This window comes from Crocuta crocuta, unplaced genomic scaffold (genome assembly GCF_008692635.1).
Source record: "Crocuta crocuta isolate KB4526 unplaced genomic scaffold, BGI_CrCroc_1.0 scaffold128, whole genome shotgun sequence".
Lineage (NCBI taxonomy): Eukaryota > Metazoa > Chordata > Mammalia > Carnivora > Hyaenidae > Crocuta > Crocuta crocuta.
The window spans coordinates 1,132,413-1,156,107 of record NW_027532232.1 but is presented as its reverse complement, the minus strand read 5'-3'; the positions used below and the strand labels follow the sequence as shown (position 1 = coordinate 1,156,107).

The following is a 23,695-nucleotide window of genomic DNA, read 5'->3' as shown; positions in this document are numbered from 1 at the left end:
CGTTTGTGAGCAGCTGCCCTAAGCTGCTTCTACTGAAATACTCTTTTTTTTTTTTCTTTTCTGTTTGCAGCTCTCTTAAGAGCCTGTGCTGACGGGGGTGCTAACCGCCTGTACGACACCACGGAAGGAGACAGGGACAGGTACGCTTTCTTCCAGCCCGTGTCCACAATGCCGCTAATTCTGCTCTTCGCTCTGTTTTTTTCTCTCCTTGGTGAATGAGGCCTATTTTACTTCAAAATTCACAGAAAACCACCTCAGTGAGAGAGCTGCGCAGCTATGTTATATTATTTCTTTGTTTTGAATGTATCTCTTAGAAGAACTAGGCCAGTCGTATTACTTGTTTATTTATTCATTATTTTTAAAAAAATTTAAATTTATTTTTGAAGAGAGAGAGAAACGGAGTGTGAGTGGGGGAGGGGCAGAGAGAGAGGGAGACGCAGAATCTGAAGCAGACTCCAGGCTCTGAGCTGTCAGCACAGAGCCCAGTGCAGGGCTCCAACTCACAGACAGCGAGATCATGACCTGAGCCGAAGTTGGACCCTTAGCGGACTGAGCCACCCAGGGACCCCTGTTCATTTATTTTTAAAGGTTATTAATTTTTGAGAGAGACCACGTGCATATGTGTAAGTGGAGGAGGGGGTAGAGGGGCAAAGAGAGAGGGAGACGGGAGGATCTGAAGCAGGCTCTGCACTGAGAGCAGAGAGCCTGAGGCGGGGCTCGAACCCACAAAATCTGAGCTCATGACCTGAGCTGAAGTTGGACGCTTAGCTGACTGAGCCAGCTAGGCGCCGTGGCCAATCTTATTATTTAAAAATCCCTCATTCTGCTACTTCAAAAGTCTCATTAAGTAGCATTATCTAATATTGGTATCTGTGAGGACTTTGAACATTGACTAAAATAAAACTAATAATAATTTGAGTTGTTATTCAGTTTAAATGAATAAAAGCTGACCTCATGTAAACAAATGATACATTCTCTTGTAGAAGCAAGATTTTTGTATTAGTGTTAAGTAACGCTAAATATAATTTAACTTTGTTACTTCTGAGTTACACACACACACATTTTAGGAGATAAATAACTTCTTTCTCTTCTTTAATGTTGTTTTAATGTTTGTTTATTTTTGAGAGAGAGACAGAAAGAGTGCAAATGAGGCAGGAGCAGAGAGAGAGAAAGAGAGGGAGCTATGGAATCAGAGGCAGCCTCTAGGCTCCGAGTTGTCAGCACAGAGCCCAATGTGTGGCTCGAACTCACAGACCGTGAGATTATGACCTGTGCTGAGGTCAGACGCTCAACCAGCTGAGCCACTCAGTTGCCCCAGTAACTTATTTCATAGTGATTTGTTATCTATACTGTCTGATTTTCCAGATCGATGCATGATGAGCTATTTTGAGACAAGAGAATACGTTTGATGAAAGCAAATTTAAATCCAGCTCATTGCCAACATGTTTATAGTTCAACCTCCTGGCAAACATAAGAATTTATAGTCTAGATATGAGTAGATTGGCTGCAAAATTTAGTTCCACTTCTATCATATGTGTTATTAAATGTACTGAAATGTTTATAGTTTGAGAAATCACCTCCTTGCTGCAAAAAATAAAATAAAAATACTATGATTCAACATACCGCAGGTGTGGATTAAATATATGTAGTTTGAAATGATGTAAAATACATCTTTATGGCATCAGAGTTTTTAACTTGAGCCTACTACTATTGGAGCTCCTTTCTGAAAGCAGCTGCTTGCTTACAGGAGGAGAGCATGTGTCCTTTGAGACGGGGCACGCTCCTGTCTGGGGACTGGATGAATTATCAAAGACCACGGCAATAGCGACAGCCTCGGAAACAATTTAAATTCTTAACATTTTATGGTTCTTTATTTTTTAACTTTATGGATTCCCTCTGACCATATTCTCTAAGACCTGACATGGACAGTGTGTGAAAAATACTCTCACAAGTGCATGGGCCAGTTTGTTCAGGGAAGAGCATGATACCCATGAGGCCAAGATTATGAGTTGGGTATTGCATTTCACGCCCACAGCCGGCTTGCTGGCAAGGCTTCTGGTACTAAGGTCTGTTTCTCTATGTGCAGACGTAGTCACAAAGGTAATTCAGTGATCCAGAGCTGTGAACGGATATGAACACAGTGCTTCCCAACTCAGCTTTGACCATCAGAACCATCTAGAATGCTTGTGAAAAAACTAGATTTCTCTACTGATTGCTTTTATTGATTGGGTTGGACACTAATAAGAGAGAGCACGCAGCACTTTTACTCACATTTGAAAGCAAAACAGGTTACCAGGTTGGCAGAGTGAGGACCATCATTTTTGCCCAAGTTTCAAAATAATCATTTCTAATATTCTTAAGTAATCTTTTTTTTTTTTTTTTTAAATGTTTTATTTATTTCTAGGAGAGAGAGAGAGACAGCGTGAGCAGGGGAGGGTCAGAGAGAGGGAGTCACAGACTGAAACAGGCTCCAGGCTCTGAGCTGGCAGTCAGCACAGAGCCCGACGCGGGGCTCGAACCCGCGAACCGCGAGATCATGACCTAAGCGAAAGTCGGACGCTTAACCGACTAAGCCACCCAGGCGCCCCAAATATTCTTAAGTAATCTTACAAAGACTTCCAAAAAGATTTACGTGATCTTATCTCAGAACCATTTGATCGTATCTGAAGATGTTCAATAATGTACTTGCCGTTGCTCTTCTCATTGCAGTAATATGTTTGCAATGATTTGTACTCAGATACTTAGGGACACGGCTGGCCTGGGTAGAGTGTCTAATAAAGACGTGAGTGAACTGACTGCCTTGTGTGGGAATTGAATCCTTAGGGTAAATCCCATTAAATACAAACCCTAACCAGTTACGCTAATTGGATATAGGTGATTAACCATGATTCCTGTTAATTACATTTTTGACAGAAAAGTAGAAAAACAGAATTAGAAAGGAAAAAATACAGGTTTGAAAAGCCAAGTATGGGTTGTGGACCACTGCTTGGTGTATTTGTATTTGTTTATTTAATGCCGTATCTACAACATAATATCTTAATAATTATGCAATAAAACATGAATGTGTAGAGAACCATCTCTAGCTGAGCACAAAATGAGCTGTTCACACATTTGGAAGGAAGACTGATGTAGACGGTACGAGAGGCGCAGGAGGAGGAAGAGAGCTTGAGGAAGGACAGAGCTGAGGCGAGCAGCGGCAGTGACCTTACCAAATGCACTCAGCCATCTACACCATCTTCATAAATGTTTGTCTGTCATTGTTTTAACTCTGAAAGGGGCCTCTCCCTAATTCTCAGGGTTCATTTTGCGTGAAGAAGTCCTAAGTGTTTTTTATGGCTGTGAAAATAATAATGATGATTTAAGCATATGTTAGGAAGTTGAAAGAAACAAAAAGAAGAAAAAAAAAGTCTGTTATTTTTTCCCAAGTAGTAAAGAGTTACATTGAGTCTTCCTATTGGTTCTCCTCTTTGGAACAGCAGAAGATGTGACTAATTTTTCTTGCTCAGGTGAACATAAGCTTGCTGAATGTAAGCTCCCTGATGCCTAGAGAATTGTGTGGGAATATTAGAGGCTCAACAAATATTTGTTACTAACTGGATATTTTGTTATAGTTACCCTGCTCTCTCTTCCCATAAGGTTTTGAGTGATGTTGATTGACCCTCACATTTTAGCTGAATGGATTTCCTCTGCTCTGAGGACTGACAGCTTCTGATTTGGGGGTGTGCTCAGTCTGGACATCAGACTGAGGCAGGTTGAAGATCCAGTCAGTGAAGCGTAGATTGGGCACTGCCCATGACAGTGGGATCTTAGCTTTGAGATTAAAGAGGAGGAAATTTTAGGAAGACTCCGTACTTGGTACTCTCATACTTCGTTGTTGTTGTTTTGTTTGTTTTTGTTTTTTAGTTGAGGGGAAAAAAAATCTACTTATTTGGTTGGCCAGTCTCTCCAACCTTATTTTTTAAATCATCTGAACTATCTCTACTGATTTTGGATTTCAACGGAATGTTGAGAGTAGTATATTCTATCCTATATTATATATAGTTTTTATTACTGAAATATAGTTGATGCACAATGTTACATTACTTTCAGATGTACAACAGTGATTCTATAACTCTGTTCCCATACTCTTTTTTTTTAACATTTATTTTTGAGTGTAAGAGAGCGAGAAAGGGACACAGAACGAGACAGAACATGAGCAGGGGAGGGGCAGAGAGAGAGGGAGACACAGAATCTGAAGCAGGCTCCAGGCTCCACATTGTCAGCACAGAGCCCGATGCGGGGCTAGAACTCAAAAACTGCAAGATCATGACCTGAGCTGAAGTCAGACACTTAACTGACTGAGCCACCCAGGTGCCCCTGTTCCCATAGTCTTAATTGATTGTTTTCCTAACCCCCGATATCTGTGTTTAGAAATGTGGGGTACTATGCTGGTGTATTAGGTATGTGGGCCAGTACCCCCATTTCTGCAGCTTCAGCACATGTCTATATGTTGATAGTTGTCTGTGATTAGAAATTCATATGGTGGCGTGACAACATCTGCCTCCTGGTTTCTTGCAAGTAGGTCAAACCCACCATTGATCTGAACCAACGTTAAAGCTCAGCCTTGTAGTCAGAATAATCACAGGAGACCAAGAGGAAGAAACAAATACAAGTGAAACACAGTAAGATTTTCTAGGAAGATTTCATGAGCAGATTTCGCTTCTTGCCCATTGTTGATTGGCTTTGGAGGATTCTTTTGTTTTTCTAGTGACAATTTTATTAACACTAAGGTCAGGAAAGTGTAAATTGTCCACATCAAAGAATATAAGAAGATTGTTATTTATGGGCACCAGGTGAACACTAAGGATTATGGGAGAGTTGTTTGGTTTTTTTTTTACAAATAGTTTATTTTTTTTATGTTTCTTTTTTTTTTTTTTTCCAAATAGTTTATTGGGAGAGTTAATCTCTGCCATCCTCCCATACCCAGTAATTCCTATTCTGCATCATTCACAGATACTCTCAGAATATCTACATTTCTACTCTCATCAGTTTCTCACCAGGGGTGGAAAAGTGGTCAACTATGGCAGTGATTACCAACCTTTTCCACCAGAGGGAATATATAGAGAAGTGCACAGATGATAACGATATAGCTCAGTGAATTTTCACAAGGGGAGCGCATGAATACACCATACTGATATCCATAAAGAGAGGGTTATGGGCATTGTAGAGCCCCTCCTCATGTTCCCCACCCCCATCACCATCTCCCCTCACAGGACACTACCACCTGACCCAGTTCATGTCAGACTAATTTTCCCTATCTCTGTCCTTTATAAATTGGAATCATAATTATTGAATTTTGGCTATATATGGACCTTTTTTAGGATATAGAATTGATAGCTCTCTGAATCCGGAAAATGGATTAAGAAACATTGCTATAGGTTCTTATAAGAGAATTGTGGTCACACTAATTATGGTAAGAGGCAGAAGAAGTGTGGGCATCAAGGAGAGTAGAAGATGTATAGAAACCAACTAGAATCACAAAATCACTGCCACACGCAAGTTGTTTGACAGTACAGGAAAAATAGTTGATACTGAGGAGTCTTTAAAAAAATACATTTAGAGATACGTAAACATTCGCTAACCTTATTAGAAAGTTGAGGTAAACTAATCAAAAAGTAAAATAAAAATAAAATTAGAATTAAAAATAAGCTTTTGAATGAGACAGATTCTCTCAAAAATATAATCCAGCGACAGAATTAAGAATGTAGCATTTAGGGGCGCCTGGGTGGCTTAGTCGGTTAAGCATCCGACTTTCGCTTAGGTCATGATCTCGCAGTTCGTGGGTTCGAGCCCCACGTTGGGCTCTGTGCGGGCTGCCAGCTCGGAGCCTGGAGCCTGTTTCAGTCTGTGATTCCCTCTCTCTCTGACCCTCCCCTGCTCACGCTGTCTCTCTCTCTCTCTCTCTCCTAGAAATAAATAAAACATTAAAAAAAATTTTTAAAAAAAAGAATGTAGCATTTAACTTGTGATTCATTCATTTTTTTCATTCAGACTTTTATTGAATACCTTCTGTGGTTAGATATTTTGATAGTTACTGTGACTATATAAAGAAATGATTCCTGCCCACAAACACTTAAGAGTAATAGAAGTAAAGAAGACATTAGTATGCAATATGATAGGTCATAAAGCACATAATGAGAAAGCTCCTGGCCAGTGCAATAGCTTCTGTGACAAAGGAAAACACAGAATGGACAGTTAATCCAGAATGGGCGTATTAGAAACAATTCCAAGGATCCCACTGGAGTGTAAACGAAACACAGAGGTGTGTGTGTGTGTGTGTGTGTGTGTGTGTGTGTGTGTGTGTGTGTTGACTAGCAGGGAGGAGAGGAGGTTCTCTTTTGTCCACTGGATAAAATCTAAACTCCTTACCTTGAAAATCAGAGTGTGTCTTTGACTTCTCATTTTAGCCAAGCTCTTTCCTGATTTCTCCCTTGCCGCCTCTGCTCACTGCCTGAGCTACAGAAGAAACTTTGGGTAGTTATTTATTAGCATGTATAAACCAGAGTGCCTTCTATCTAGAAAGATTATGCATGTTTTGTCTGAAATCACATGTAGAGTAGGTCCCACTTTTTTTCAGAATATTTTATATTTATATTTATATTGCATTCTGATCCCTGTCTAGACGAGTCTCTTACCATGAATGAAGATCCTTGCCTTTGAATTCATTGTTATTTTGAGAGCAACAAGATTATTGTGTTAAATGTGATCGTTTCTTTTAATTGTGGTTTTAAAGGACATGGAGACTCTGCAACTCATCTGCATACTAGTCTGAGGAATTGCTGTGGATTTGATATCATTAGTTTGTAGGAACTTGAAATGGGGGGTGGTGCTATTGTTTTTTTTGGTTAGTTTTCTCAGAATAATTGATGAACAGCATCCTGAATGGGAAATCCTACAGATGATCATATGAACATTATTCTAGTTTAGCTCAGATGTTTAAGAGCCGCTTTCTGTTGAGTTTAAAAGATTAGCATCCAGTAAAAATTCCCTGAAATCACACAGATGACCCTTCATGTAAACAGTTGTTAACGATGTGAGTTGAGGGGGAACTTGTGGGGCTCCCATGGAAAAGGAGGGCTCATTCTTGATCGCTTACTCCCATCAGACCATTAATTCTTCTCACAGGTAGAATTTCAAGACTTCTAGTTTTATATATTCTCGCAGCTTTCTTATCAGCGGATCAATACCACTTTTCATAGCGATCAGGTGGGAATAACATGACTCTGAAGCTTACTGTGCCCTGGCCAAGCCAACTTTAGAATAGGATTTAAATGACAGAGTAATATGGGGTTCTAGGTGTTACAGATTATCCTCAAAAGCCCTTGTCATTATCATTAAACCAGGCACCTGGCAGCAAGTATCGGACGCCCTCTTGAAGGAAGCAGTGACCTGTCTGTCAGTCTGTTTCCATAGGAATAACTTCTAACAATTTTATCCTCTCTGTTCATTCACTGCCGTAGCAGTGTTTGCAGGCTGGGAACTGTGAAGTGAGAGGGCACGCACAGACTCTCTTGATAGGTCAGGATTCAAAATCTGATCTGGTGGCTTCATTACTATGAGACTTTGGCCAAGTAATTCCACTTCTTTGAGCTGTAGTTTCTCCATCTGTGACATTTCAGGGAGAGAGCAGGATCCTCTGGAATATTCAGCAAAATCTTGATGAAGAAATGTATTACTCAGGCTGATTATACAAGAATTGGATAAGCCAAGAGGGTGCAGGCTGGCCCCTCAAAGCTACAATATGCCGAATCACAGAATAGTTGAATGTGCATATGATGTAGGTTTAGATAATAGCTGTAAATACTCTTTCATGGGTAGTACATTGTATGCGGTAACTGTACAACTTCCAGCTCTTTTCATATTGTTGAAATGAAGGGATGCGGTGTTTAGCTTCTCTGATTCTATTTTTGTTTTTAATAAGCTTTGTTTGGGTATAATTTCATACAATAAAATCCACCCATTTTAAGCATACAAGTCAATAAACTTTGAAGTAGTCTACAGGTATATCCACCAGCAGTCAAGATCAGAGCATGTCCATCATCCCCAAAACTTCCTTCATGTCCATTTGCATCAGTTCCCAACTTCTATATCCTAGCTCCTGCAGCCTTCTAGAATGTCCTATAAATGGAGTCCTTCAGCTTGTAGTCTTTTGTATCTGACTTTTATCACTGATCAGATACTTCTGAGGTTGATCATGTGATTGGTATATATCAATAGTTTGTTCCATTTCACTATTGAGCGGTGTTCCATTGTATAGGTCCACAAACAATTTTGTTTGTTCCTTCAACGTAGTTGATAGATTTGATTCTTAAGAATTTTCTTGTAGTTGGAACCTGTTTCCAATGTTTTCAAGTGATTCTTTGGGAAGAATGTTATTTCTTTTAGTCAGAACCAAACATAATTTTCAAAGTTACCACTTTAGCCCTAAAAATTATATAAATAGTACCAGAGACTCATACATTTGCCGTATCTTAATGAAAATCTTGCAAAAGCTTGCTTAGTACTGTTAGTTTTTTATGAAATAAGACAATAAATATAAAAATTGTGGAAAATGTTGGTGTCAAGGATGTGAGGAGATGTGATCTCAGTAACCTCTAATATATAGGACAGTTGATTCAGTCTACCTATGACTGTAGTTTTCTGAATGATTGGGATTTATTTTAACTAACGTTCACACATTTCATGGTGTAGTTAAAAAGATACACCTTCAGTATGTGTGAACATATATAGAAAGGAAACAAATTTGTACTTGGTTAAGGAAAACCAAAGATCATTGGTTTACCTTGATTTCTTGTGAGCCTAGCCTTAAGCAATTATTTAGTCATTTACTTTGACAGGTTTCGATTAAAAAGTATTTATGCAATCAAATTACTAAGTCTGTAAGCATGTCAACATTATTGGGTCTTTGAATCAAAATGATGGAAAGTAAAAATGATTAGCACATTTAAAAGAAAATTTGTAATAGGAGTCTTTTTTTTATTAAAGAACCCTATACAATAAACTATGAGGGCATATTTATCTTGAATTGCTGATTGAATTAGTTTCATAATATATTTTAGTCTGTTGGTTATCAACTGCTATAAATCAGAGATCTCAAAGTTATCCATGCATAGCTCTGAATCATTTTGGGGGACAGGGGGGTGCAGAATAAGTATGCAAAGGTGCTATGTTTGTCAGATCATGCATGAAGTCAAAATAAATTTTCAGAGTGAAATCATTTTAAGCAGCCACAGGAAGTCAGTTTACAACTAAATTTAATCAGAGGCATTGTTCTTTATGGCTATTCTATTTCATAAAGTATGTTCCTGACAAAATCCTTTTCCTTTCCTGCACTGTGGATGGAGTCTTCTGAAATAAATTATCTTCAGATGATTTTTCAGAGAAAGCTGGATCACCTGTCAAAAGTTTTGAGTAACACATGGCTCTTTTTTAAGTTTACTTTTTAAAAGGAAATGAACTTGAATTGTTTTGGCACTTCTTAGTGCAATTTAAGAGCTCATGTTTTTCAAGTTTTTTGGCTTATGTTCAATATATTATTAGATTGCTGTGTTAGGAGTAATAATTGAGAATAATCACATAATATATGTGTGTGTGTGTATAAATATGTTAACTGTTTATTAAAAAATTGTAGAATGGTCCTCCACTGTCTGATTTTCTCAGACTCATTTAAGTGTGTGCACATAGCTGCGTGCGTGCACACACGCACCTAGATATTTCCGGTGAGGTTTTCTCATTATTAAAAGTTTGGTTTCTATTATCAGTCCAAGAAAAGGCAGAATAACTCCAGCAACAGGATACATGTATTATTCGTTGACACATCGTTAGAAGACATGAAATTTGAGTGGATACTGGATTTGTGCCTGAGCCAGCTGTGGCCTTCCAATTAATAGGGGACAGAAAAGGGACAATTGGAATTCAGTTGAAGCAAGGGCTAGTTAATAAATTTTGTGGGAATATATCCAAATGGCACTTACACCAGAATAAGCTCTGGACTTTTACTTACAATCCTGGCTTAGCGATCTGAGAGGTGTTTGACACTGTATTCCTTGAAGACTCCAATTTTTCCTCTAGCCAAAGAGTTTAAGAATATGCTGAGGAGTCTCAGGCCATTTAAAATACAGCAAGAAACATTTTATCACCACAAGAAAAAATCATTGTAAGTATATATATGTATATACACACACACATATTTCTATGCGTGTATGTATATATTATGTCTAATATGCTTATCTCTGGATAATCTATTACTTAGGCAATAGAAGAGAGCTTCAGAAAGTCAGAGGAAGAAAACTTGAGTGACGAACAAGGAAACACTAGTCTGTAAATGGCTGGTCTGATAAGAGCTGTAATTTAAAAAATCATGAATATTAAAAATGTTGACTTACCCTCCAAATTGTATGATTTTGAATCGCACTCTGCACTTTTGTTGAATGAGATTTCCCATGTTTTGCCTGGACTTTAGGGAAGAATGTGTTGTTCCCACAGGATTTCGATCCATGTGCCCTGTTTTCAGCTTTGGATGTTTCGTTATGTCTATTTCTGCTGGATACCATGTTGGGGTACCGGGCATCTGGGGTCTACTCCCCTGGGCAGGAGGAGCCATGAAGAGAGCGCTTGTGTGAGCATTAGCACTTTTTAGCAATGATTATTTAAAATATTGGTCCCATCTAGGGGCACCTGGGTGGCTCATTTGGTTAAGTGTCTGACTTCAGCTCCGGGCATGATCTCACCATTTGTGGTTTGAGCCCTGCCTTGGACTCTGCGCTTAGAGCTGGGAGCCCGCTTGGAGCACTGTCTCTCTGCCCCTCTCCCATGTACACACATTCTCTCTCTCTCTCTCTCAAAAATAAATGTTAAAAAAAATATTGGTGCTATCTAAATATTGATTTTTCTACTCAGTTATAGTTTTTAAAACCATGAGAGCATACATTGAAATGTCAAGGAATTTGTTTTAACATCACATGGAGATACTTTTTTATAGAACACTGTCTGATTAACTTATTAAGCCCTATTCTATAAGAAAACACTCTTTTAATATTCATTTATAAAATCCCTTTTCTGCATGCTTCCAAGTGTCACACAGTCCTTTCAAAACTCAGTTCACTTGAGTTTCCCTAGAAGTGTTTGTTGATAACTACCCGTTTCCATAGACCTAATTCAGGCATAAGTTAAAATTTTCTAGGCAATATTTAACTATCATTGCATACTATGTTGAAATTATCTATGGCTGTTTCTACTTAATTAGACAAAATTGTTTGTTGTTTTATTTATCATGGGAAATAACTCTGGCACGTAAGAACCGGTTTAAGAAAAGATGACAAATATTTTTGTTTTCATTAAAAAAGTTTTTTATGTGGGGTGCCTGGGTGGCTCAGTTAGTTAAGTGTCTGACTTTGACTCAGGTCATTATCTCACGGTGTGTGAGTTTGAACCCCATATCAGGCTCAGCACTGATGGCTGAGAGCCTACAGCCTGCTTCGGATTCTGTCTCCCTTTCTGTCTGCCCCTACCCTGTTCACACTGTCTCTATCTCTCAAATATATATAAATATTAAAAAATTATTTTAAAAAATTTTATGTGTATTTTTGAGAGAGAGAGTGTGAGCAGGTGAAGGGTAGAGAGGGAGACACAGAATCCAAAGCAGCACAGAGCCTANAGGGGCACCTGGGTGGCTCATTTGGTTAAGTGTCTGACTTCAGCTCCGGGCATGATCTCACCATTTGTGGTTTGAGCCCTGCCTTGGACTCTGCGCTTAGAGCTGGGAGCCCGCTTGGAGCACTGTCTCTCTGCCCCTCTCCCATGTACACACATTCTCTCTCTCTCTCTCTCAAAAATAAATGTTAAAAAAAATATTGGTGCTATCTAAATATTGATTTTTCTACTCAGTTATAGTTTTTAAAACCATGAGAGCATACATTGAAATGTCAAGGAATTTGTTTTAACATCACATGGAGATACTTTTTTATAGAACACTGTCTGATTAACTTATTAAGCCCTATTCTATAAGAAAACACTCTTTTAATATTCATTTATAAAATCCCTTTTCTGCATGCTTCCAAGTGTCACACAGTCCTTTCAAAACTCAGTTCACTTGAGTTTCCCTAGAAGTGTTTGTTGATAACTACCCGTTTCCATAGACCTAATTCAGGCATAAGTTAAAATTTTCTAGGCAATATTTAACTATCATTGCATACTATGTTGAAATTATCTATGGCTGTTTCTACTTAATTAGACAAAATTGTTTGTTGTTTTATTTATCATGGGAAATAACTCTGGCACGTAAGAACCGGTTTAAGAAAAGATGACAAATATTTTTGTTTTCATTAAAAAAGTTTTTTATGTGGGGTGCCTGGGTGGCTCAGTTAGTTAAGTGTCTGACTTTGACTCAGGTCATTATCTCACGGTGTGTGAGTTTGAACCCCATATCAGGCTCAGCACTGATGGCTGAGAGCCTACAGCCTGCTTCGGATTCTGTCTCCCTTTCTGTCTGCCCCTACCCTGTTCACACTGTCTCTATCTCTCAAATATATATAAATATTAAAAAATTATTTTAAAAAATTTTATGTGTATTTTTGAGAGAGAGAGTGTGAGCAGGTGAAGGGTAGAGAGGGAGACACAGAATCCAAAGCAGCACAGAGCCTAACATGGGGCTCAAACTCACAAACCATGAGATCATGACCTGAGCTGAACTCAGACACTTCACCGCCTAACTGACTGTGCCACCCAGACGTCCCGATAAATAAATATTTTTAATTGCGCAGTCTTACTCCTTTTAGATAGTTTTCCCTGAAAATAATAATCATTTCCCCACAGAGAGGCCAATAGATGACAAATCCTAAATGAACCTCGGCGAGGATATTTGGAGGCTAGATTTCTTGCCTTACCAAGTTATGTTCATTGTCCTTCCGGGATGTCCTCTTACCCAGTGCTTCTCTTATTGTAACATTTATCACAGCACATGGGGATCACTTATTTTCATGTTCCCACCAGCCTGTAACCCCAGTGGGAAACATCGTATTGTCTCTGGCTTTTTCACCATCTCATCCCCAGTAACTAGGTCACTGTATGTTTAATAGTTACTAACGAATGATTAGACATGCTCTTCCATAAAAAATTAATGTCTTCTACCTTCATTGATTAAGTGTGAAAGCATATTCCTGAACCAGTAAAGCAATTCTTAAAGTTACTTTTATTTAAGAGGACAGTCAGAGACTGATACTAAAAGCTCTTTTGTTAACATTGTTAGGAACTTCTTACTTAACTTTTTGTATCAGTGAGGGTCCCTGGTTGTAAAGAACAGAAGAACTCTGACCAATGTAAACAACAACAACAAAATCAATTAAAACTATTATAAGTAAACAATAAGCAGAAGGACTGGAAAGCTGGGCTTGGGAAGAAATCTGCCGGAATCTGGAAACCAGATCCACAGTTGTGCTTGTGTTCTGAGAACACATGTGAGTCCAGCACCTGGTGCTGCCAACGAATTCCCAGTGGCCTGTCATTTCTTGTGTAAGAACATTTGAGTGACTGACCGACCAACCTAAGGTGGTGAAGAGGGAAGATCTGCCCCCGCCCTGGTTTGGAGGGGTGACATGTGGAAATACTCGACTCGTGTCTGTTTCTGGAGTGGGCTGTGCCTAGCGTCAGGATTCCCTCCGTGTTAGCTTTGGTAAACACGGGAAGGGACAGCCAGAGGCAAATACAGATGTAAACACAATCTCTACCTCCTACCTATGGCACCTTCTCTTGGGCTGCAGTGCTCTCATCGTGGATCAGGATCTTCTCCAGGTTGTTAGTAACCGGCACGCTTCTGCTGCCTGGGTGTCTCTCTAAATTAAAGCTCACTGTGATATGAAATGCCCCTGGGTATGAGACTTTTTATTCCTCACCCTCTTAGTGACAGTGAAAAGGAATTAAATGGTTACCTGTTATATGTATTAAGTGATAAAGATACCTCCCATGTATTCTGAGAAATTTTAAGTCCTCACAGAATTTTTAAAAAGCGTATATAGTATATGTACACTTCCTTAGTCTTAGAGAAGCTTGCTTTTAATCAGATGATCCTGTTTATTTTCCCTGAGCTCATGGTATCATATGTATTTTTCTAAGTAAACTCCTTAAAACCCCACTCCTGTGATTCATGATTTTTCTGCAGGGCTTGTGATAGTTTTTAGATCTCTTTTTCTTTTAAAAATATTTTCCTTTCCCAGGGCACCTGCGTGGCTCAGTTGGTTAAGTCTTGGACTTCGGCTAAGGTGATGCTCTCAGGGCTCGTGAGTTTGAGTCCCACATCAGGCTCTGTGATGATAATTCAGAAGCTGGAGCCTGCTTGGGATTCTTTGTCAGCCTCTCTTTCAGCCCTTAGCCCACTCATGCTCTGTCTCTGTCTTTCTCTCAAAAATAAATAGATGTTAAAATATATATATACATATATATGTATGTATATATGTGTATATATACATACACATACATATATGTATATCTTACTCTCCATGAATGTGTAACCAAGACAAATTTACACCATAGAGCATAAGGTTCTCTTTACTTAATCTAAATCTTTGTGACAATTAAGAGAATAACTTATTCTCCAAATTTGTACTCTATCAAAAGGATTCATAGTTTAAAGCACAGCTTTGCTTTAATAATACAGTAATACAGATTTTTAAAAAGAAATTCCTTGCTAAAAAGAAATTCCTTGCTTTATCTTTTTAAGATGAAATTTGCCCAGTTCTAGTTCTTTTATTTCAAGAAAAATTAGGAGAAGTTTAACGATAGAAAAAAAAATGTTTTCTGACTTGAAGCATGGTACTTAAACAGGCAGCTGAAGCTAGAAATTTAGAATGCAGTTTTCTTTGTACTGCTCTCCCCATGTTTTTTACTTCATGCAAAATTCCCTTATTTATCACGAGCGGCCTCTAGTGTGTATTCAATTTGTTCCTGCTAGGCTGTACATTAGTAGGTTATTAGTAACCAGAGAGCTCTTCCATGTGTTAGGAACAAGAAAAACAACCACGCTTTCTGCCATCTGCCCATTATATTAGTCAGGGAGAAGAACAGTTTTGCATAGTAGATTCCTATTACCAAAAATAGGGCTTTCCTGGTGAATTCTCTCTGTGTGGTAGCTGTTCTCTGATGTACATTTCTGATGTGCTGAGGAGAAAGGGGTCATGATCGTGGACAGCACCGGTGTAGTATCATGCTTTAATAAGATGGAGTCATGTTAGGATACAGGTGGAAGTGGTTACCAGAAACAGCGATTTTAGCCAAATCATGCATAGCCGAAGTCGGAACCAAACTGTGCTTTTTTGTTCAATTTTAAAGAAAACTGTATACAAGCAAATTTTTTTCTTTTTTTCTTTTTTTTCCCAAATAGTTTGTCAAATTAGTTTCCACATAACACCCAGTGCTCATCCCCACAAGTGCCCTCCTCCATGCCCCTCCCCCGTCCCCCCTACATCCATCAGTCCTCAGTTTTTGTCAGCATTCAAGAGTCTCTCATGGTTTGCCTCTCTCCCTTTCCCCCACCATTTCCCCCCTTCTTCTCCCCCTTGTTCCTCCGTTAAGTTCCTCCTAATCCTCCTATACGTGCAAACCTGTGATATTTGTCCTTCTCTGCCTGTATACAAGCAATATTAATGAAATCATAATTACAAATAATAGCAGTAGAAAAAGAAATTCATTTAAATGAACCAAATCTGTACTATTTAGTGTTTACCTTTTGATTCTTGATTGAAGTTTATTCCTTTTTCTTAAAGGTATATCATCCCCTACCTCCACCCACCTTCCTACTTGCAGAAGTAATATACAAGTTCATTATAATGAACTTGGGCAATACAGGAAGATACAAAGGAAAAACAAAAAGAACCTGAAACACCTAGATTTTCACTATTCACATTTTTGCATACCTTTTTTAACTTCTTATTTCTGTAAGCATGTTTCTCTTGCTGTGTGCACATGTCATAAAATGGATTTTTATGCATATAGTTTTACATCACACCAGTTTTTTTAACATTATGAACATATTATCATGTCACTAAATATAAATTTTATTACATTCTTTATCAATCTTTCTTTACCTATGAGAAATATATGTTCATAATTTTTTATAACCTTGGTAAGTATAACTTAGGTAAGTTTTTAAATTAAATTTTGTATGAGTTTTTGGCTCTCATTCTTGGAAATTAAGATATGAGGTCAAAAGTTACAAATTAAAAAATATTTTCCCCCAGTTTTCAGGCTGGTTTTTTTTTTTTTTTCACTTTCTTGATAGTATCTTTGGAACCACAAAAGTTTTAAATTCTGATGAAGTCTGGTTTGCCTATTTTTCCTTCTTTAGCTCATGTTTCTTGTGTCATCTATAAGATTCTTTGCCAAATACAAGGTCATGAAGTTTTACCTCTAACATCACACTCATTGGTGAAAAACTGAAAATTTTTCCTCTAATATCTGGAAAAAGGCGAGGATTCTTACCTCTCACCACTGATACTCAACATAGTACTAGATGTCCTACTCAGAGCAATTATGCAAGAAAAAGAAATAAAAAGGCATCCAGATCCTAAAGGAAGAAGTAAAATTAGCTCTATTTACAAATGGCATGATTTTGTATCTCTAAAATTCTGATGACTATGCACACCATAAAATAACAAAAGGAATCTATTAGAACAAAAAATGAATTCAGCAGAATTACAAAATCAATGCACAAAACTCAGCGGCATTTTTATGCACAAACAAATTATCTCAAAAGGAAACTAAGAAAACAATCTCACTTATATAATCATCGAAAAGAATAAAATACTTAGGAATAAACTTAACCAGAGAAGTGAAAGACTAGAACACTGAAAATGATACAGTGCTAATTATCTTGAATTAACTGTTCTTTTAAAAAATTAATAATAGGAAACTTTGGAGGGGATGAGTATGTTGATGACATAGATTGTGGTCATAGCTTTTATGGGTGTGTCCTTATCTCTAAATTTATAAACTTACAGATAATAGCTATGAGCCGCTTGTCTTTAAAAACATTTTTTTTTAAATCACAAACAAGGCAAGGCAAGTTTTATAGAACTTGGTGTTTTTTTGTTTGTTTTCTTGTTTTTGTTTTTTAACTTAATAACATAGAGTAGACATTCCTTCTGGGTTAGTTGTCAGCTCTAGGATGAAGTCAGCTAATCATCAAGCTGTCTAATTCCCCCATTAGGGTGCATTATATTCTATTTGACCTTCCCTGTATTATTGAACATTTAGTTTTTTTCTCCTTGTAATTTTGTACAGATATCTTATGTAGTATATTTTGTAGGATAGATTCTCTAGTGGGGTTGCTGGTCTGTAAGCTGTATTCCACTCATGATCACAGTAGTCTGTGAGTATATGTGCTTTTATTCAGCCTAGCAACACTTGTTCTTCCTAATTTTTGACAAATTCTTGTGTACATCAGTATCCTAATATTGCTTTAATATCTATTTTCTTGGTAAGTCATTAGAGTTATTGTGTTTTCGTATACTTAGTGCTATTTGTATTTCTTGTGTGACTTTTCCTTATGTGAATAGGCTCTGACAGTTTTTCTATTCAAGTTGTTTTCTTTACCACATTGGAGTACTATTTTTAATTTTTTTCTAATTTTTATTCACTTTTGAGAGAGAGAGAGAGAGAGAAAGAGCATGAGTGGGAGAGATGCAGAGAGATAGGGAGACACAGGATCCAAAGCAGGCTCCAGGCTCTGAGCTGTCAGCACAGAGCCTGACGTGGGCCTCAAACCCACAGACCTCAAGATCATGACCTGAGCTGATGTCAGATGCTTAACCGACTGAGCCACCCAAGTGCCCCTGGAATACTATTTTTATATCATGGATAGCAACCTTTACACTTTATATATTTTGCATACATAAGAATATATTTCAAACTTTTTATACTTTTTTATAAGCACATTGGTACATTTTTTATACAATCTAATGTGATTTGTCATTGTGTGTTTTCTAATTCCTCAGAATATCTTTTATCCAAAATTATACAACTATTTAAATATCTCTTGACATCTTTATTATAGTTAGAGACTTATTTATGAAGACAGGAACTAATTACTTCTAGATACACAGTAGTGTTTCCTTATTGTGTTTTGGATCACCCTCTTTTTTGCCCCCCTTCCCTTATTTAAGTTATGCAGTTTTGCAGAGAATGTTAGCTCAGATCTTTAAATGATCTTTTCCTCCTTTCTTTAGATGGAGTACCATTTTTTCCCTTGTATCTATAGCTGTACTTTTTCAACAGTGTTCTCAAACATTCTTATAACAAATTCCTTCAATCAAAATCTCATCCTTCCTTAGCAACTAGTACAAATTGCTCCCCCTGCTTCAGTGATCCATTTGTAAAATACAAGGTTGACCACATTAACACTGATGAATCAAAGCTGCAGGGGAGTGATGTGGTGGTGCCGAGAACTTTCTCCAGGACGAAGTCTTGTTCTGTTTCATAAATGTGCATATGTGGAAGGCTTAGCTCTCGCTGTCTGAGATCAAAGATTGGGCTGCCTGGGTTTGAATTTTGGCTCTAGCTCTTATTAGCCTTATAACCTCAGGCTCGTTACTTAGATTCTCTAGTCATAACTTTTATTTTCGCTGAAAGCTTTAAATTGTGCTTACTGTATGCCAGGCATTTTCTAAGTGCTATATATGGATTAACTCCTAATCTCCACAACTGCTCTAAAGTAGCCTCATTTTACATGTGGAGAAATGAAGCTCAGACAAGCTCAGTAATTGGGACAAGCTAGGAAGTAGCGGGCCAGGCATAACAGGAAGTTTGTAATAAGTGTTTCAGCCTGCTTTTTTGCTCTTGTATTTTCCTGCCTCCCCATCTCCCCCTTTTCCTGGCACCTCTTCCCATTCTGCCCCATTCTCTTCCCTTTTCTTCTCTCCCTTCCCCACCGCCCTCTCCTCTATCTTATATTCTTACCAGCATCTGTGTACACGTCTAGGCATACTTTCAAAATATATCAGCCTCCCAGGGCGCCTGGGTGGCTTAGTCGGTTAAGCGTCCGACTTTCAGTTAGGTCGTGATCTCGCGGTTCGTGGGTTCGAGCCCCACGTCGGGCTGTGTGCTGACTGCCAGCACAGAGCCTGGAGCCTGTTTCAGTCTGTGACTCCCTCTCTCTCTGACCCTCCCCTGCTCACGCTGTCTCTCTCTCTCTCTCTCCTGGAAATAAATAAAACATTAAAAAAAAATGTTTAAATATATCAGCCTCCCTGTTGACTATTACATGTGATGGGTCTTTAGCTCATTAATTAATCTCAGCTCCTTTTGAACTCTGAATTTTGTCATTAGTGAGTGGCCAAGTACGATAACAGTTAATTAAACGTAAAAATCAAAGGAGCCCATACCATGTGTGGAGCATTGGGAGCACCTTTCAGTACCAGCTGGCCAGTGCCAGTGAAGTGAGGATACCAGGATGGCGTGTGCTTGTCTGACCGATGACAACAGTGAGCAGAGGTGTGGTCAGTGAGACAGAATTCCATATACCCTTGGTCACTTGCTGTGAGCAATCAGTCCCTAGAGAGTTGTGAAAATAATCTTCCCATGTAAACTGACTTTTATATCATAACATCACGCCTCTACATCTGTGAAGTGTCATCCCCAGTAAGTGTCTCTTCAGAATGCTGAAGTACCATGGCAACGGTGCCTCAGAAATGTGAGATGGGCTTTTAATTGCTCCTGTCCAAAAGCACATTTCAGGAAGTTTCAAAAACTACTATATGATGGGGAAAGTTTACAATTATCGTAGTCATCTCAGGATGTACGCCAGGTGTATTTTTGGCATGAGCCTTCTTAGAAAGAAGAATCCTTGTTCATTTCTAAAGCATGCATGTTGTAGTAGACAAAATTGTATTAAAGTTAATCAAAGTTAGTTATCCTTTATCAATGTTTGTTTTCCTGTTAATATCTTATATGAAAATGTAAGTAAATCTTTATGATTGCCTTCCTTCATGATTCATAGTGTACAATAAAAAGAGATCTTATCCTCTTTAAAATTCTATATCCTAAGGGCCTAAGGGGACAGCTGCCTGTGTGTATCAGTTTTTATTTTTCATTTTTATTTATTGTCAAAATCAATATGATATTTGGAAACTGGCAAATTGATTCTAGATATCTGAGGGACTAAAATTTGTAGAGCAATATAAGTCAGTCTTATGAGGGAGTTGGATGATTTCATACTGCTCAGAACCAGAGTCCTAAGTTTAAATGCCTTCTTTACATGGTGAAGTAGCCATACATACAAAATTCACCTGACTTCTTGGATCTCGGTTCCTTACAAAGGATGATGAGGATATTGGAGGAATGATTCCTTTTATCTTTACTAGCAATACCTCAATCCTTGCTGGCTGCTCTAAAGAATACCATAGATTGGGTGTCTTATAAACATCAGCACTTACTTCTCACAGTTTTGGAGGCTGGGAAGTCAAGATCAAGGTTCAGGGTATGATGAGATCTACTCCCTCATTCACAGATGGCTGGCTTCTCACTGAGTCCTCCAGAGAGCTGGGGTTCTTTTACAAGGGCACGAATCCCATTCACAAGGCTGCCACCCTTCTGACCTAATCACCTCCTAAAGGCCTCACCACCCTGTAACATCATATTAAGGGTTAAGATTTCAACGTACACATTTGAGAGGTACACAAACATTCAGAACCTAGCAAGCACTAATAATGTTCTATGATCTGTATGAGTCTAGTTGTATAGGTGGTTGAATGTTGGTTGATGGAGGTATTTTAATGAAACTTTTATCAGTGAATTTTTGAAACAGGAAAAACAATGAAGAAAGAGGCAGTGGGGTATTTTTTGTCTTCATATGGGTAGGGTAAAACGTATTTACCTAAATACATATAAAAAAGTTGAAAGTAATGGATGTGGTGGTAGAGACAGGTTTACAGGAAAATGTTGAAACCAGGCAGGTGACTGAAAACTTAGGTACTTTCCAATTCTGCCTTATTCTGAAATAAACTATTGTCTCTTATATATGCTTCATGTTCAGTGAATATTTCTGGAATCAATTGGTGTAACAGTTTTATTAAATACCAAAAATTTTAATAGTTAACCATTGTTGGTTAACGAGAACAAAAAGGAAACAAAACTCAGCACTTTATGCAGCAGACCAGTGTGGTAGAACTTCTTACTGTTTGTCCTAGGAAGGTCTATGACTCTTAAGAAGAGTTGGTCTAACACAGATTAGTAAGATTAGGCTAGATCTAAGAAGTAATATTTCCAATTAAGTTAAAACCTTGAAAAAAATGTATGAGAGAACAAGGTTAGTATTGGTTTTTTTTGTATTCATCTCTATTCATTTTTAATTTTTTAACATGTATTTATTTTTGAGAGAGAGAGAGACAGTGAGTCATCAGAGGAGGGACAGAGAGAGAGGGAGAGACACAGAATCCGTAAGCTGTCTGCACAGAGCCCAACGTGGGGCTCGAGCCACAAACTGTGAGATCATGACCTGAGCTGAAGTCTGATGCTTAACTGACTGACTGAGCCACCCAGGCGCCCCTCATCTTTATTAATTTTATCCTGAGTGCATATACACGGTGTTCTGAGCCCAGTTTCTTATTATCTCTGTCCCCATTGCTCTAATTCTTACGCGTTGGCCCTGCAGTGACTTCCTGGTCCATTGTCCTGTGCCTGTGGCTGCACACCACAGGCGTGAAAGAGGAGGAAGTATGATTTTTTCCCCTAAATGTATTAAGTGGGTTGTAGCAGCTTCCTTCTCCTCTCTTGCAAGAGTCTCTGTAGAGATTTGATGACCCGGAATCCTTAGTCCCACCCCACTGGTATGTCAGTAAAATCTCTCTAGGGGCCGGTTAGGAGCCTCCGTGTCTTGATTTTTATGACCTCAAAAGGTTGCCAAAGTCCTGGGGTGTCAACTCTTTTGACATACAATACTTAGCGAAATAAAACTTGAGTCTCCATTTAGCTAGAGAACTAGTCCATTATGTAGCAACTTGGCCCTCTTGAAAAGACACATAGAAGTTTTATTATTCTTTTGAATCAGAACAATTAGATAAATGTCTACAGACCTAATTCTCATGGTGCGTGAAAAGAAGAATATTTCTGGAAGATGAAAGTAAACGTTAACCTTCTTTATATGTATATATTTTTAGAGACTCAGGAGGCTAGGGCTTTTTGTTGGAGCACTGAGAAATCCAAGGATGCTTAATTTTTCCACAGTTGGGTGTTGTAAATGGGAAGAAAATCTACCAGGTCATGCAAATGTTTTATATAAAAATGGTTATGGATGGCTTATGTATGTAGAGTGAGATAGGCTTTCTGGATGAGTTCCGAAAAAGTATAAATGTTAGAGAAGAGAAATAAGATTATTATGATGTAAGTAGAAATTTCCGCTTTGGAGAATTCTCTCCCTCTCTCTAGTAACTGTGACTTGCATAGCATTTGAAACTTGTCTAGAAGCCTCCTGTTTCTAGTAATATGTCAAAAGGGTATTTGGAAAATGTCTTTGAACTGATTCCTGCTCTACAGGAAATGTCTAATTTTCCTCCTCATCTGTTTATATTTATTGAAGTTCTAAACTTGTGTGAGGGCACAATAATGTAAAAGTTTGTATATATTGTAGAAAATAATATATAAAGATTATGAATCTTAATGTTAGGGTTTTTGGACTGGGAGTTTTTTAAACTAGCAATCTTCTTTAATCTCGATCTACCTTTTAAAGCAGGATAAGTATTTGACAGTGTGACTAAGTTGATTAATTATGTAGAGTTACTCATAATCATACTATATAGAAACCAAGAGCATAAGACATCCTATTGGCATAGTTTTTCAAGGATAACAAACAAGTAGTCTTAATTAGTTGACTTACTTGGAACTCTTTCTTTTCAGCTTTTTGCCTGAATTCATCAGTGGAGACTTTGATTCTGTTAGGCCTGAAGTTAAAGAATATTATGCGGTTAAGGTAAACTCTAAACATGTTTATATTTAAGATCTCATATGATTGCTTTTCCTGTGTTTTTTTCTCATATCCTTGGCATATGCATAGGGGTTTACAAACAAAAAGTATAGTAATTGTAATACACATTTAAATAGAAATTTAGAAAATGACAAGCAGAAACATAGTTTTAGAAATTGTCACAACCAGGTATTCATTAATGATTAGTCCTTTAAGCATATATATTTTAAATGAGTTTATCATTTATGTAGGCTCATTTAATAATAGGCTCATTTAATACTTTGGCCTACAACCTCATTAGTTAATAATATTTTTCATGAATCATTTTTAATTTCCTTTAATGAGTGCACTAAATTTAATTTAACCAGTTCCCAGTTGATTTATATTTAAGTTTTGTCCATTTTTTTGCATGGTAAACTAATAGAAACATCCTTGTAAAATGAGTTTTTGTAAAAATGCATAATTATATGTTCCCTGAATTTGAGAACCAGAGTTTTTGAGAACCAGTTTTTTTTCTGTAATATTTAGTTTTCTTGGAACTATTATTACTTTGTTCTGAAGAAAACTATTCATTACAATTTGAAAATTAATAATGACCTGCAGCTTATTAAGGTGTTTATTTTATCACTCCTATTGTGCAGATATTCCAGAGATTCTTGCCAGTTAAGAGGAACTTATAAATGATCTAATTGAGAATGAAAGTAGACACAT

The 23,695-nt window shown here is 37.8% G+C and overlaps 1 protein-coding gene across 4 annotated transcripts in view; it reads left to right on the top strand.

The window, feature by feature from the left end:
* TPK1 (thiamin pyrophosphokinase 1) overlaps positions 1 to 23,695 on the top strand; it is a 329,289-nt gene that overhangs the window by 128,102 nt on the left and 177,492 nt on the right. For 3 of the 4 annotated variants that reach the window (XM_077778004.1, XM_077778005.1, XM_077778003.1), the window contains exon 3: positions 22,918 to 22,990. In XM_077778004.1, the coding sequence (XP_077634130.1) occupies positions 22,918 to 22,990 (73 nt within the window). Of the gene's footprint in view, positions 1 to 70; positions 141 to 22,917; positions 22,991 to 23,695 lie in introns of all 4 variants that reach the window. The other variant, XM_077778002.1, reaches the window with a different exon arrangement.